General features: G+C 38.9%; 1 protein-coding gene across 6 annotated transcripts in view; it reads left to right on the forward strand.

Annotated features, from left to right (window-relative positions):
• Nucleotides 1–15,575, forward strand: part of PHACTR4 (phosphatase and actin regulator 4) — a 104,853-nt gene that overhangs the window by 82,717 nt on the left and 6,561 nt on the right. For all 6 annotated transcript variants that reach the window (XM_057702363.1, XM_057702373.1, XM_057702356.1 and 3 more), the window contains 5 exons: nt 3,237–3,843; nt 5,941–6,128; nt 6,914–7,067; nt 13,938–13,993; nt 15,171–15,232. In XM_057702363.1, coding sequence (XP_057558346.1) covers nt 3,237–3,843; nt 5,941–6,128; nt 6,914–7,067; nt 13,938–13,993; nt 15,171–15,232 — 1,067 coding nt within the window. The remainder of the gene's footprint in view (nt 1–3,236; nt 3,844–5,940; nt 6,129–6,913; nt 7,068–13,937; nt 13,994–15,170; nt 15,233–15,575) is intronic.

Genomic DNA, 15,575 nt, shown 5'->3' on the forward strand with positions numbered 1-15,575 from the left:
AGAGGAATTTTTAAGAAAGGGAGGAGAGGGAAAAAGGTAGTTTTTCAAGAAAAATGATATTAGGCTTAGTACTGCTTAAAGTTTTTGTTAATGATTGAATGGAGAAATAAAAAGTGTGCTCCTTAAATGGCTACTTATCTAAATTGCGTGGAGTGACTACAACCTTGGAAAACAGGCTTAGAAAGCATTGTGAGTATAACAGGTTAGAGCAGCTTGATAAAAACAGGATGAAGGTTGTTATTATTATCACCATCTTGGGTGGATAGTGCTGTGTTGACTTATCTCTGAGGATTGAGGAGCTTTCATATACTTATTTTCGGAACCTCCTTGTGAAGTTTTATCTATTTTGTCTGTTATATAATTAGGACAGTAAGAACATGAAGACGTTGTGATTGACTCAGGTTGAAGTTAGTAAGAGAAACCAAACACAGGCTTTTCACGTCTGGAGTACAGACCTCTGTCCTGTCCACTTTTGTTCTCAAACTGTTGTCTAGACAGGGGTTCTCACCTGGAGGGCTTGTTAAAACACAGAGTGCTGGGCTCTGCACTTCGAGTTTCTGATTCGGTGAGTCCAAGGTAGTACCTGAGAATTTGCATTTCTGATGAGTTCCCAGATGATGCTGATGCACCATATATGGGGGCCACACATCGGGAACCACTGCTCTAAACCAGTAGTGTTACACACTTTTCGGGGTGAGACAGTGTTAAAAAATGATAGTATGCGTACTGTGTCCTGGGCTAAACTGCAGAGGCCACTCTTGGCCTCAGATGAATGGCCCAAAGCGATAGGCCCTGTGACTCAGGGATCAGCGTCAGTCCATGAGTGGTCCTCAGCAGAAAGAGAAAAATAGGATAGTTCACAGAGGTTTTATTAAGGTTAAATAGATTTGATTTAAAGAACTATCCTTTGGGGAGTTCCCTGGTTGCCGAGTGGTTAGGATTCCAGGCTTTCACTGCTGTGGCCTAGTTTCAATCCCTGGTCGAGGAACTGAGATCCCGCAAGCCCCACGGCACAGCCGAAAAAGAGAAAAAAGAAAAAAAAAAAGCTATCCTTTATTCTGAAATTACTGACTTTCCTAATTCTTTGTTGTTGAAAGACTCTTTCTTCCATGAAAGGGTTATGTTCATAAGTGGTTTACTGAGTATCAAGCCTTAGTTGAGAGACTTCACTGGCAGGCCAGTGGTTAGAGCTCCATGCTTCCACTGCTGGGGACCCGGGTTCAGTCCCTGGTCAGGGAACTAAAATCCCACAAGCTATGTGGCACGGCAAAAAAAAAAAAAAGGCCTTAGCTGAAAATAATAAAAAAATTGACAACCAGAGATTGGTTGAGAATTTCTTTTTAATTGTATTGGTCCATAAAACCCAAATATTTGGAAACCAGTGTTTAGACATTGCTGTGTCTACTAACAGGCATAATAGTATTAGGACTAAGGATTAATTAGGAGTGTTGGGACTAAGGAGGTAGCACTGTAAATAACTGAACAGATGAAGGGAATTTGTAACCCCTCCTACGAACATTTTGACATCTTTCCCACAGAACTACAGCCAAATGCCATTGTTAGGGTATGTGTGCCAGAGGTCGTTTCCTTAACTTTTCAGGTATATGTTTTCCTTAAATTACCAAAGGTAATTTACTTTATCAATTCAAGTGTTAAAATACTCAAATTTGGTCTTGTCAGGGGTAGGTTTTGTTGTAGATGGAACATTGACACACAGCCTCTGTATCTGCAGCTTTGTTGCTGCTGTTTTTAGACAGCAAAAATCCAGTCTACCAAAAAATATCTTTTATTGATCCCCAAATTCACATTTTTTGAATCTTTTTTTTTAATATGTGTATGCAGTATTTTTCTAGAAAGACTTTTTAAAATTTTACTTATGAAGAGTGACATTAAAACATTATTGGGGGGGAGGGGGGAACATTATCAGGGGGACTTTTCTGGTGGCACAGTGGTTAAGAATCTGCCTGCCAGTGCAGGGGACACAGGTTCAAGCCCTGGTCCGGAAGATCCTACCTGCTGTGGAATAACGAAGCCCGTGCGCCACAATTACTGAAGCCCACGTGCCTAGAGACCGTGCTTCACAACAAGAAAAGCCACTGCAATGAGCAGCCTGCGTACCACAACAAAGAGTAGCCCCCGCTTGCCACAACTAGAGAAAGCCCATGTGCAGCAACAAAGACCTAATGCAGCCAATAAATAAATAAATAAAATTTTTTTAAAAAGCCATTTGGAGCTCTCCAGAGGGACTTTACTGAATCAACACCTGAGCCATTGTGGGTTTTGAGGGATCACATAGGGATATATACTGTCATGATTCAGGGTAGGGGGCCTCTCATCTAATAAAAGTGTATTGAGGACCCACTATGTGCCAGGCACCGTGCCCCACCCTGTGAATATGCTGATAGAGACAAGGGGTGCCTTGTCGTCAAGGAGCCCATAGTGTAGTGAAGAGTGGGGATGGCGGATTGGACATAAAGGATAAGAAGAGGTGTGGGCACTAAAGAAAAGCAAAGTCAGTGGGATTCAGAGGATGGAGCCTCATAATGAGCCCTGGGAACTAGCTGAGTCCTTACCAATTTGTAGTATGATCTTGGGCAAGTCACCTAACTTCTGCAGCCTCAGTTTTTCCTTCTGTAAAATGGTAAAGATGGTTTCTTGTGTAAGAAGAATGTGAAGTCAAAGACAGAAAAGCACTTTGAGTTCTTCAAAGGCCTTTGCATTTGGTATAAAAATCCAAGATATCATTGACAGTTTAATAGTAGAGTGCTGAGATATCTAGATATCATTATTTATCAGTATATGATAACAATGCCTGATAGTGTTTGTTTGTTTTTTTTTATTTCAATCTGAATGCTAAAATTTTTTAATGGAGTACTGTTAGAGAAAAGAACTTAGCCACGTTTCTTTTTTTGGTTCTTTTCATATTAGCTTTATCTACACCAAGATCAAGTCATAAAAAGTTGTCGTGTCTATTATCATAGTAAAGAAGTAAGAAGTTTCTCATCAGAGTATTAAGGTAGTGGTCTTCTACATCTCCATACATTTATTAGGCCTTCCAGATATTTAAATATTAATTTTGTTTCAGGATGAGATAGCTAGGTTATGGCAAAGCCATGAAGTGATATAATTTGCCAGAAAGATTAAGACTGAGCTTAGCTCTAATTCTAGGCCCTAGGTTAGCCCCTCAGAGTACTGTAAAGCCATCTTAAATTGAAGTGTTTCTTTCTCTTTTCCAGCTGAACTATCCCAAGCAATAAACAGTGGTACGTTGTTATCAAAGCCATCCCCACCTTTGCCACCTAAGAGAGGCATTCCATCAACCTCGGTACCCACTTCAGAGTCTGCTGCTGCCGCCTCTGCCACCAGCACAAAAGCACCGAGTGATCAGAAAGAGAAGAGCACGTGCTCTGTGGGCTCCGAGCCCCTGCTGATGATCCCTCCTCCATCCCCGTCCCCCCCACTGCCTACTCATATACCTCCAGAACCCCCTCGGTCCCCTCCATTCCCTGCTGAGACTTTTCAAGTTGTGCCAGAAATTGAGTTTCCACCTTCCTTAGACCTACCCCAGGAGGTTCCCCCGCAGGAAGGTCAGAAAAGGGAAGTACCCAAGAGGATGCTGGACCATAGCTTTGGGGAGCCCCATGTACCCGCTAGGCTGCCCCCAGTCCCACTGCATATCCGAATCCAGCAGGCCCTGATCAGCCCGCTTCCTGTGACTCCTCCCTTGGAGGGCTCTCACAGAGCTCATTCGTTGCTCTTCGAGAACAGTGACAACTTTCCTGAGGACAGTGGTACCCTGGGTCGGACCAGGTCACTTCCCATCACTATTGAAATGCTGAAAGTGTGAGTGCCTTTAAAGCTTGTTTCTTGTTTCCTCTTTACTCTAGCTAGCCCTTCTTGGAAAAAATTACTTATAGAGAAAAAATGTGAGTAAATTTAAATTAAGAAGAATACTCAGCAAATACGACTTGTTCTTGAATTTGGACTTTTATTTTCCTGATTTCTATAACATTGTTTCCATGGCAGAAATTTCCATGATGATACAAAAGTTACAAACTTCTGTTTGAAAATTAAAACCACTATGTATTTTTGTATGATATATAAGGGAAGCAGTGTAACATGGTGTTTAAGAACCATGACCTGGGACTTCCCAGGTGGCGCCGTGGTTAAGAGTCAGCCTGCTTGTATAGCAAAGGGAGATCAACTCTATGATGGGTGATGCCTTAGAGGGCCAGGACAGGGAGGGTGGGAGGGAGTCGTGGGAGGGAGAGGATATGGGGATATATGTATACATACAGCTGATTCAGTTTGGTGTACCTCAAAAGCTGGTACAAGAGTGTAAAGCAATTATATTCCAATAAAGAGCTTAAAAAAAAAGCCTGCCAATGCAGGGGACACGGGTTTGATCCCTGCCCCAGAAAGATACCACATGCCTTGGAGCAGCTAGGTGTGAGTGCCACAACTATTGGGCCTGTGCTCTAGAGCCCAAGAGCCACAACTACTGAAGCCCTCGCACCTAGTGCCCGTGCTGTGCAATGGGAGAAGCCACCGCAATGAGGAGCCCATGCACCACAATGAAGAGTGGCCCCTGCTCCCTGCAGCTAGGGAAGGGCCCGCACACAGCAGCGAAGACCCAGTGCACCTAATAAATAAATAAATAAAATTTTTGGGCTTCCTAGGTGGCGCAGTGGTTGAGAATCCGCCTGCCAATGCAGAGGACACGGGTTCAATCCCTGCTCCAGGAAGATCCCACATGCCACGGAGCAACTAAGCCCGTGCGCCAAAAATAAATAAATAAATAAATAAAATTAAAAAAAAAAAAAAAGGAACCATGACCTTGGAATAGGATAGTTCTGGGTTCAAACCCCAGCTCTGCCTCTTATTTACTTGCTTGCAGTAGTGTATGTTACTTAACCTTCCTGCTCTTTAGTTGTCTAACCTGTAAACAGGAATGATACCTACCTCATAGGCTTGTGAGAATAAAATTAGACAAATCTGAAAGCTCTAGTGCCTGGCACGTGAACCGGATAGAGAGGGACAGAGAAAAGCCTAGAGAAAAAAAAGGGAGCTCTGAAAGACAGCTCAGTATTCCAGCCACATAGACTGAAACTGCTCATCTTCCTCTCCTTCATCTGTCCCCAAACACTCAATCTGTTTACAGTAGCATTGGTACTTATACCTATTTTGTCCGTCTTTTTAAAATTCAGACAAATCATGACTGAAGATTAACACTTCTTTGCAAGTTGGAAATTTGTCTCACTAAAAGAGTTATAGAGCTGTTGCAGTATCCTACTTTTTGTTTGTTTTGCCATAATCTTCTGTACTTCGTGGTATTATATATTTTGCATTCTGCAAAGAGATAGTTTAGGAATTTGAGGTAGACTAAGACATACCTTTATGCCTCCAGAGTGTAAAAGGAAGAAGTTAGTTTTCATCTTTACTTCTCTTTGCTTCCTTGATTTAGGAAATGGGTTAAATATTTTTATCGAGTATCTTCCATGAGCCAAGTACCGTGTTAGATGCTGTGTAGTCTTCTTATTTAAACAGACCAAAGCAAACTTGCATCTTATATATAGATCATCAGTGTCCTATGTGCCAGACACTAGTGCATTCTAGAATTTGTCTATTTTGTTCTCACAACAAGCCAGCAAAGTAGGTGTCATTCCCATTTACAGAAAAATTAAGTAACTTACAAGCTAATAAGTTGTAACTTACAACTTAAGGAACTTACAAGTAAATAAGTTGTAGATCTGGGATTTGAACCCAGAGCCCTTTAGATTAATAGCTGCTAAAAAGTTTCTTAGCAAGATTGTAAAAATTAAGGGAAATAACTAAATTATTTCGTTCGTGGACTCTTTCATGGTTATTCAGTAGTTTGCCTTGCAAATCATCTATTCTTTATGTCTCTGAAAGAAAAATGTAATTATATTAATTTGTTAGTCCAGACGATGAAGAAGAGGAGGAGCAAATCCACCTGTTTGCATTCAATGAAGATGTAGCGTCTACCTCAGTTGTTCCTAAACTACCACAGTGTCTGCAGGAGGAAGAAGAAGAGAAAGAGAGCGACTCTGATTCAGAAGGTCCCATTCCATACCGAGATGAGGAGGATGAAGATGAAAGTCAACATAGTAAGAAAGGGAGGGAAAGAGGAGGAGAAAGTTCTCTTACAGATGAAGCTACGTGCTGCTCTTAGCAAGTGTAAGATGCATGGAAGCAGGCACCCTCTCCCATGGAGTCGTCAGGCGGACTGCTTTTGGAAACCTCTGTGAAAGACTTTTGTCCCTGCTGTTCCCATTGTTATAACAAGCCAGTGAGAGGGAGCCCAGCAGGTTGAGTCAATCAGGTTTTTATGTGTTTGGTTTCGATTTAAAAATTATTTACCTTAATGATATTAAAGAATGTGGAGTAAAGGAAAGTTGGTATTTGGGCTTTGTGGAAAAGACAAAAGTGATGCTCTCCTTCAGCCTAATGAACTTACTGTGTTCATGGGGCAAAGAAAAAAAAAAAAACTTGTTCATGTACACACATCTGCAAATAATAGAATCCTCATTCCTAAAAGTGGAAAACAGCTTTAGGAGTAGGAACTTCATGAGGTGTGTTAGTGCAAATGCCTCTACGTTATAATTCAGAAGCTGTCGCCTGCTTAGATTATCCCTCCTCTAGCAGCTCTTACTAAGAAGAAAAATGTAGAGAGAGAACTGGTAGAGGGGAAAAGATATTTTTAGCCCGTCTGAGTCCGCCTGCTAAAAAGATTTTTAGATACCCTCGGCTTTCCCCCCACCTCCGTGTCAGGTGGATCATTGGAGGCCACCTGGAAAGCTGGGATGATGATATTGTTTGTTCAGACTCTTACCTAGCTCCAGGTGAGGTTGAGCCTTAAACTTTTACATGTTTTCCTTTCCCTTGTGCAAAGGTACTCTGGCCAATAAAGTGAAGAGGAAGGACACACTGGCAATGAAGTGGAACCACAGACCCAGTGAACCAGAAATGAACATGAATTCTTGGCCTCGAAAAAGCAAAGAGGAGTGGAATGAAATACGGCACCAAATTGGGAACACGCTGATCCGGTAGGCCTTTTCTCAGAATAGATTGATTTGATTGTGCCAGTATATGTCTTAGGGACTTACTTTGTGGTGGAGCATTCATGTATCTTTTTTTAAATTTTAGAAATGGCATAATTTCTAAAAATACATATTGTACACAGATGGGTATCTTCTAAGAATTTGGAAATTAAGGAACTAGATGGCTCTCAGAGCTTTAAACCTCAAGAGAGATCTATGTCGCAGCTTTACACTGTAAGATAGACATAAGTTAAAGTTGCTAAGAATTCAGGTGGTTCCCAGGACAGCAAGCTTCTTCTGGCATTTATCCTGTTGCTCAACCATGAAGTGCCAGCCCAATTAAAGATCACACCCATAATTTCCATTGTGTGTATTTCACATGTGCCATGTAACTGCCTCCTTTCAAAGGGTTAGTATATTTTTCAAGTCAGCTAGAACCAAAAACATAGAGAGACTGAATGCAAGCCAGCTTCCTGCATGTATACTACATGTAGAGTCCAGATATACAGACAAGTGTTTGTCCACCTCAGATGTTTCTCTCTGTGGAATAAGGAAAAGGACGTGGAACTCTTGACATATTCCTTAAAAATAATTAAATAAGGGTGCCTGTTAATTAAAATATATTATCCTCTCCTACCTCAGACACCTGGCTTTGCCGATGGCAATCTTAATGCAGAACCGTGGCCCTGTGAGTGTCAGCAAGAGACCATCAAGATTAGGAATTAGTTAAGAATGGGGATTTTTTTTTTCTTTTAGTTTTATTGAGATATGTTTGACATACAGCACTGTATGAGTTTAAGGTATAGAGCATAATGATTTGACTTACATGCATCATGAAATGATTACCACAATAAGTTTAATAAACATCCCTCCTCTCCTGTAGATAGAAAATAAAAGAAACAGAAAAAAATATTTTTCCTTGTGATGAGAACTCTTAACAACTTTGATATATAACCTACATATTAATTATATTAATCATGTTGTACATTACATCCCTAGTATTTATTTATTTTATAACTGAAAGTTTGTACCTTTTGACCACCTTCATCCAGTTCCCCCTCTCTCACCCCCTGCCTCTGGTAACCACAAATGTGATCTCTTTTTCTATGAGTTTGTTTGTTTGGCTTTTGGAGTATAATTGACATACAACACTATGTTAGTTCCAGGTGCACAACATAGTGGTTTGATGTTTCTTTACATTGCAGAATGATCACCACAGTGAGTCTAGTTACCATCTGTTACCATACAAAGTTATTACATTATTACTGAATATGTTTCCACACTGTACATTTCATCCAAGAATGGGGATCGTTGATAATAGATTCCTTTTGCTTTATTGCAAAGCTAGTTGCTCATCTTTGAGTGTTTTTTTCCCAGGTCATAATCATCTTAGGAGAGCTAGTTGGACACTAGCAATGAATAGTCTGAAATGTAGAAATATAACATTAGCTGACTTGCCAGTTGAAAAACAAAAGTTTGTGCACGTACCATAAAAGCACAGCTGGTCAAAGATAACACTATAAACTTGTGTGAAAAAACAATCATACCAAACAAAGATCTTTCAGGCACTTGCACTCAGAAATATTCCTTTTATAAATAAGCATGTAGTTTCATTTCAAAAAAATAAAGCTGATTTCCCTCAATTGCACCTATTAGTTGAGAGCTATATCATATACTAGGGATGCACTTAAATGGACCATTTTATGGGGAATCAACTGAACTTTAAAAAACATGAGTCTATTTATTCACAACTTCAAAAATACATATAATTCCAGTGAGGCACAGATGGGGCCCTATCAAAACATTTTGCCATTCAATGTAACCAACACAGGATAACACAATACAATGACAAAAAACAAAATCCATGATTTGGCAATCCTGTACAAGAGAGGCCCTGTCAAAAATTTCTTTCAGAAAACAAATACAATACCACAAAACAAAACAACAGCAAAACAAGAAAAATTGGATTCTGACAACCCTACACAAACTGTGGGATTTCATCTTCAAGGTCTTCAAACTGTTGCATTCGTTTTAGCCTTGGCCTCTGACACGCTGGAGGCACACCATACATGCTTATTTATAAAAGGAATGTTTCTGAGTGCAGGTACCTGAAAGATCTTTGTTTGGTATGATTGTTTTTTCACACAAGTTTATAGTGTTATCTTTGACCATCTGTGCTTTTATGGTACGTGCATAAACTTTTGTTTTTCAATTGGCAAGTCACCTAACCTTTTCATATTTATGTAGTGGCCAAAAGCCTTGCAAATCTGTATTTAATTGCATTTTAATTAATTACCAGATTTTACATGTGGTAGTCAGTTGAACTGTACAAAGAAAATGCACTTAAAGATGTTTCTAAACTGTGTAGTTCAGTCATGTCCTTTTTGGTTTTAGATATTATACATTTAACAATTTTTCACTTCTTGACTTTCTTCTGCATAAAACTTTTGTTGTTCAACAGTTCTGAACTTTTTGGTATTTTATATAATAGTCCAAAACAATGTTTTAAAATTCAGTGCATTTCCTTTTAATATTGTCTGGGTTTTTTTGAAAACAAACAAACTAACAAAAAAATTTCTTTTGTATGAAGTGTTTTCACGTATGAATAATTTTATGTACTTTTTCTACCTGGATTTATAACCATTGACAATGTATGTTTCATCTGAATCATACAAAGATTTATTTAAGTAAGAGTATAGTTCAGTAAGCTTCATTGTTTGGAATTTGAGAGGAAGTATACATGATTGGATATATTTCATTTATAAAATTCCCAGTTTTTAGAATTAGTGCAGTTCTGTTATTTTCTAGGTTTTGTTATTTTGCCTAAAATAGGATATAAAAGGGACAAAAAAATAAAATAGCCTTTTTGTATGTGTGAATTATGTTTGTAACAAATGCTTTTGTATGACCATGTTATACTTGATAAAAATATATATATATAAAAAGAAAAAAAAAAAGAAAAAAAGAAATATGAGATTAACATTTACAATAGCAATTTACAGTGACATCAGAAATCTAAATATCTGTAGATAAACCTGACAAAAGATTGTGTAAGACCTATGCACTGAAAAGTATAAAATGATGGTGAAGAAAGTAAAAAGACCTAAATATATGGAGAGAAATAGCATATTCATGAATCAGAAGTCTCAGTATTATCAAGACATCAGTAGATTTAATGCAGTTCCAATCAAAATCCTCCCTAGTAGGCTTTAATTGACAGACTGATTCTAAAATTGTTATGGAAATATAAAGCAACTATGAAAAAGAACGGGACTGGAGGACTAACACTGTCTTATTTTAAGACATTATAAAGCTAAAGTAACCTAAACAGTATGGTATTGAAGTAAAGGTAGAATAGACAAAGAAATTAATGAAACAGAAGAGAGAGCCCAGAAATAGACCCACCCATATGTGTACAACTCATTTATGACAAAGGTACAAAGACAATTTCATTGAGAAAGGATGATCTTTTCAACAAATGGTCCTGGCACAAAAATAACTTCAATTCATGCTGTGTGTCATATAAAAAATTAACTCAAAATGGATCATAGACTTTATTTATTTATTCATTTATTTATTTATTCACTGTGTTGGGTCTTCGTTGCTGCACATGGGCTTTCTCTAGTTGCAGCAAGCGGGTGCTACTTATTGCTGTGGCTTCTCTTGTTGCGGAGCATGGGCTCTAGGTGCGTGGGGTTCGGTAGTTGCAGCACGTGGGCTCAATAGTTGTGGCTCATGGGCTATAAAGCACAGGCTAAATGGTTGTGGCGCACAGGCTTAGTTGCTCCACGGCATGTGGGATCTTCCTGGAGCAGGGATCGAACCCGTGTCCCCTGCATTGGCAGGTGGATTCTTAACCACTGCGCCACCTAGGAAGCCCAGGATCATAGACTTAAATATAAGAGCTAAAACTGTAAAATTTCTAGAAAAATATGGATTAGAGAAAGATTTCTTAGATACGATCTCAAAGCATGATTCTTAAGAGAAAAACATTGATAAGTTGCACTTCATCAAAATTAAAAATTTTTGTTCTGTGAAAGACACTGTTTAAAAAAATGTATGAAAACAAGCCACAAACTGGGAGAAAAATATTTGTAAACCATGTATCTGATAAAGGTCTTATATCTAGATTATATGAAGAGCTTTCCAAACTCAATAAGAAAACAAACAGCCCATTTTTTAAAAGGTGGGGGAAGCAGGAACTTCCCTGTTTGTCCAGTGGGTAAGACTCCACGCTCCCAATGCAGGGAACCCAGGTTTGATCCCTGGTCGGGGAACTAGATCCTGCATGCATGCCACAACTCAAGAGTTCGCATGCCACAAATAAGTCCACATTCTGCAACTAAAAGATCCTGTGTGCCGCAACTAAAGATCCCGCATGCCACAACTAAAACCCGGGGCAGCCCAAAATAAATTTTTTTAAGAAAAATGATGGGGGAAGCTGAAGATTTTAAAAGACATCATCAAAGAAGATATACAGATGGCAAATAAGCATACGGAAAGATGCTCAACATCATTAATCATTAGGGAAGTGCAAATTAAAGCCACAATAAGATACCACTACAAGCCCATTAGCATGGCTAAAAGTGCTCAATTTAAAAGATTGATAATATTAGGACTTGCTGAGGATGAGGCCCAGCTGGATTCTCACACAGTGGTGGCAAAATAGACTGGGAATGTAAAATAGACTATTTTGGGAAACAATTTGTAAGTTCCTTTAAAAAAATCAAACAGTGTATGATCCAGCTATTCCATTATTTCTAATAGTTCCTCCCAAAATAGAAGCGACCTAAATATCCATCAAAAGATAAAGGGATGAACATGAACATAGTCATGTGCTGAAGAGCTACAGAGCAGCACACCGGAATGAACAATTTATAATGCCACTCGTTGGGTGGATCTCAGTAATTATCCTGAGTGAAAGAAGCTAGACCAAAAAAAAAAGAGTACATACTATATGATTTTATATAACATTTTAGAAAATGGAACAGGTCAGTGTTTGCCTGGGGGCAGGGAGGTTGAGAGTAAATAAAGCAGATGAGTGTTTGCCTGGAGGCAGGGAGGTAGAGATTACAGAGGAAATGAGGTTTTGTCTCAGAGGTTGTAGTGGGTAGTTATATCTCCCAAAATAAATCCTAATCTCTGGTACCTATAAATGTGACCTTATTTGGACAGAGGGTCTGTATAGATACAATCAACTTAAGATGAGGTCATACTGGATTAGGGTAGGCTCTAATCCAATGACTGGTGTCTCATAAGAGATGGGAAATTGGGACACAGAGACACAGACACACAGAGGGAACGCTATGTGACTAAGGCAGAGACTGGAGTGATGCATCTACAAGCCAAAGACCACCAAGAGCTGCTGGCAACCATCAGAAACTAGGAGAGAGGCATGGAACAAATTCTTCCTCTGAACCTTCAGAAGGAACCAGCCTTTCAACACCTTGATTTTGGACTTCTGGCTTTCAGAACTGGCAGAGAATAAATGTCTGTTATCAGCCTTCCACTTTGCAGTAATTTGTTACAGCAGCCCTAGGAAGTCAATCCAAGGGCGATGGATAGGTCCCTTACCATGATTGTGGTGATGATTTTATAGGTGCATACACATGTCAGAATACCAGATCATGCAATTTATTTGTTACTTGTACCTTAGTAAAGCTGTGGGGTTGTTTTTTTTTTTAATTAACATTGCAAAAAGGAAGTCTTGTTCAGAGAGACAAAAAAAAACTTTGAAGTACATAAAGTTGTAAATTGTGTATAAAATGGCGCTGGGAGTTTTCCTTGCAGTTAAAGAGTTACTAGCACGCAGTTCAAATGCTGTCTGAGAACTGTAGGTTAAAGGTAAGAAATGAAGAACTTTCTGATTCTAGAAATGACAAGTTGTCATTTGTGAATAACATCTCAGAACTGGGAATGAATGAGAAACTTCATCAGATATTTCAGGGAGGACCAAAATTAAAATCATAGGTTTTACAGACTATAACTCCAAAACAGACAACCTTAAATTCCAGTGGTTCCTAAACCACTGTTTTAAAAATCAAAAGAGGACTTCCCTGGCAGTCCAGCGGTTAAGACTCCGCGCTGCCAGTGCAGGGGGCATGGGTTCAGTCCCGGGTGGGGGAAGTAATATCCCACATCCTGCACAGCCAAAAATAAATAAAATAAGTAACAAAAATAAAAAGAGGAACATCAGAGTCATATGGGAAGCATTATAAATACACACACAAAAACCCAGTGGCTTAAAAAAAAAAAAAAAAAAGACAATCAGAGTACAAACTATTCTGTATAGAATAAGCTACAAGGGTATATTGTACAACACAGGGAATATAGCCAAAATTTTATAACTGTAAGTGGGGTATAACCTTTAAAAATTGTGAACCACTATACTTTACACCTGTAACTTATATTGTACATCAGTTACACGTCAATTAAAGAAATTTTTTTAAGAAAAAAAATACACACACACACACACACAATCTCAGTCCTCATCCTGGTTTCCTAAATGAAAATTTGTATTAATATCTTTGAGGATCTGTGTTAACCCATATGCTGAAGGAGCAAGTCTGTTTGGGAGCCAGCAGAACAGTCCAAATCTTCATTTTACACATGAATAAACTCAGGTTCTAACTGAACTTTTTTGTGGTGATAGGGCTTGTTGGCATCAAAGCTAGAACTAGAATCCTGGCTTCCTTTTCAGTGTGAAAAGTATTTCATAAACAATGAATAAGATAAACAAATGAAATATCCAAAATTTGAAAATGTATTGATTTCTTTCTAGTATAGAGGCTAATATAAACTAAGACCAAAACAGATCTTTATAAACAGGATTGGGAGATATAACACAGACAATACTCTTATTTATCTCCTTTTTAGACGACTGAGTCAAAGACCAACACCAGAAGAACTAGAACAACGAAACATACTACAACGTGAGTCCAGCTATGGAAATGAAGTTCTATAGATTTTCTTTGTGTATTTCTTACTTTAATATACATGACAGAAGAAAAAAGAAGCATTTTTCAACAAGGGCCAAGGAGGGAGTATTCATACTTCTTTCCCCTGAAGGAACATAGTTCCCCCCAAGCTTCCTTTACAAGATATCATTAGGATATTGTTTAGTGTACTGGGGTACTCCAGAAAATTGTATTTTAATATTCTCATAGTATCGTGCACCTGCCTTGGGCATTTGGGAGGTTTTGACAGCATGTGCTGCCCAACTTTTTTCTTTCTAAAGAGAGGTAAGGTAGTGGTTGTGCATTTGAAGTATACCTGAGAGCTGGGGCCCAGGGCAAGTCCCCAATGTAGCAGTTGTTCTGCCTTTTTCATCTTTTAAGGCTTTCATACCTCTGAATCACAAAAAAGGACCATGTAATTAATTTGCTTTCTGTTTATATAACTAACTGAAATAGCATTCTAATCCAGGACAGATTTATTTTTCCAGATTATAGGGTGAACTCTGTCTTTAAATACCTCCACTCCGAAGAGGATTAGGCTTCATAGGGTTACAAGTGTGGGAGCCTTTATAGATATATCACATGAAACCTAGTGTGAGCTCCATTCTCCATTGTCAGTGGTTAGTCTTGAGCAAAGATCTGCGAAGTTTTTCTTACAGGGCACATAGTAAATATTTTCAACTTTGCAGGCCAAAAAGCAAAAGGAAGCTATTATGTAGGTACTTATCAAGCCATTCAAAATGTAACCATTTAAAAATGTAAAGACCATTCTTAGCTCATGGGCAGGAAAAATACAGGCAGCTGGCCAGATTTGATACCGTAGGTGGCTGACCTATGCTCTTAAGTATTTGACTACACCAGTTGACAAGAAAATTGTCTTGATTAGCCAGTCCCAAAGTAAGTATTTTGTTCTGACTTGGAGCCTGTAAGAAATATCTGCGTATGGGACCTCCCTGGAGGTCCAGTGGTTAAGAGTCCATGCTTCCACTGCAGGGGGCCCAGGTTTGATCCCTGGTCAGGGAACTAAGATCCCACATGCCATGGGGTGCGACCAGAAAAAAATAAAGAAATATCTGTGTGTAATTACTGAAAAGTTTGATATGCAGATTGCCATTTTGAAGTAATATTCTTTGTTTCTGACTGTCAACTGTAGCTAAGAATGAAGCTGATCGTCAGGCAGAAAAACGAGAGATTAAACGTCGGCTCACTAGAAAGGTACGCTGCCCAAGCATTTGGTCTTAGTCTGTCCATTCACTGTGTGTCTTGTATTTGAATGACCTATTTAGCTGGAAAAAAATAAATATGACTTGAATTGCCATAGATTGCTGTGAAAATGGAACTGATGAAAATACAGAAAACACAGCATTATAAGAACCTTTTTTTCCATTTTTGCTGTTTAAAGAGCCTGGCACAAGAAGGTGCTCAGTAAATATTTGCGCAAGTTTTGACCTTTTATTTGGTAGACCTGGGATTTTGGTATAGACTATAAAACCTGTTGGTAATGGATACGGTAACCGCAGGACTGTGTAGCATTCGATTTTGCAAGGCAAACCGGTGG

This window comes from Hippopotamus amphibius, chromosome 1 (genome assembly GCF_030028045.1).
Source record: "Hippopotamus amphibius kiboko isolate mHipAmp2 chromosome 1, mHipAmp2.hap2, whole genome shotgun sequence".
NCBI lineage: Eukaryota > Metazoa > Chordata > Mammalia > Artiodactyla > Hippopotamidae > Hippopotamus > Hippopotamus amphibius.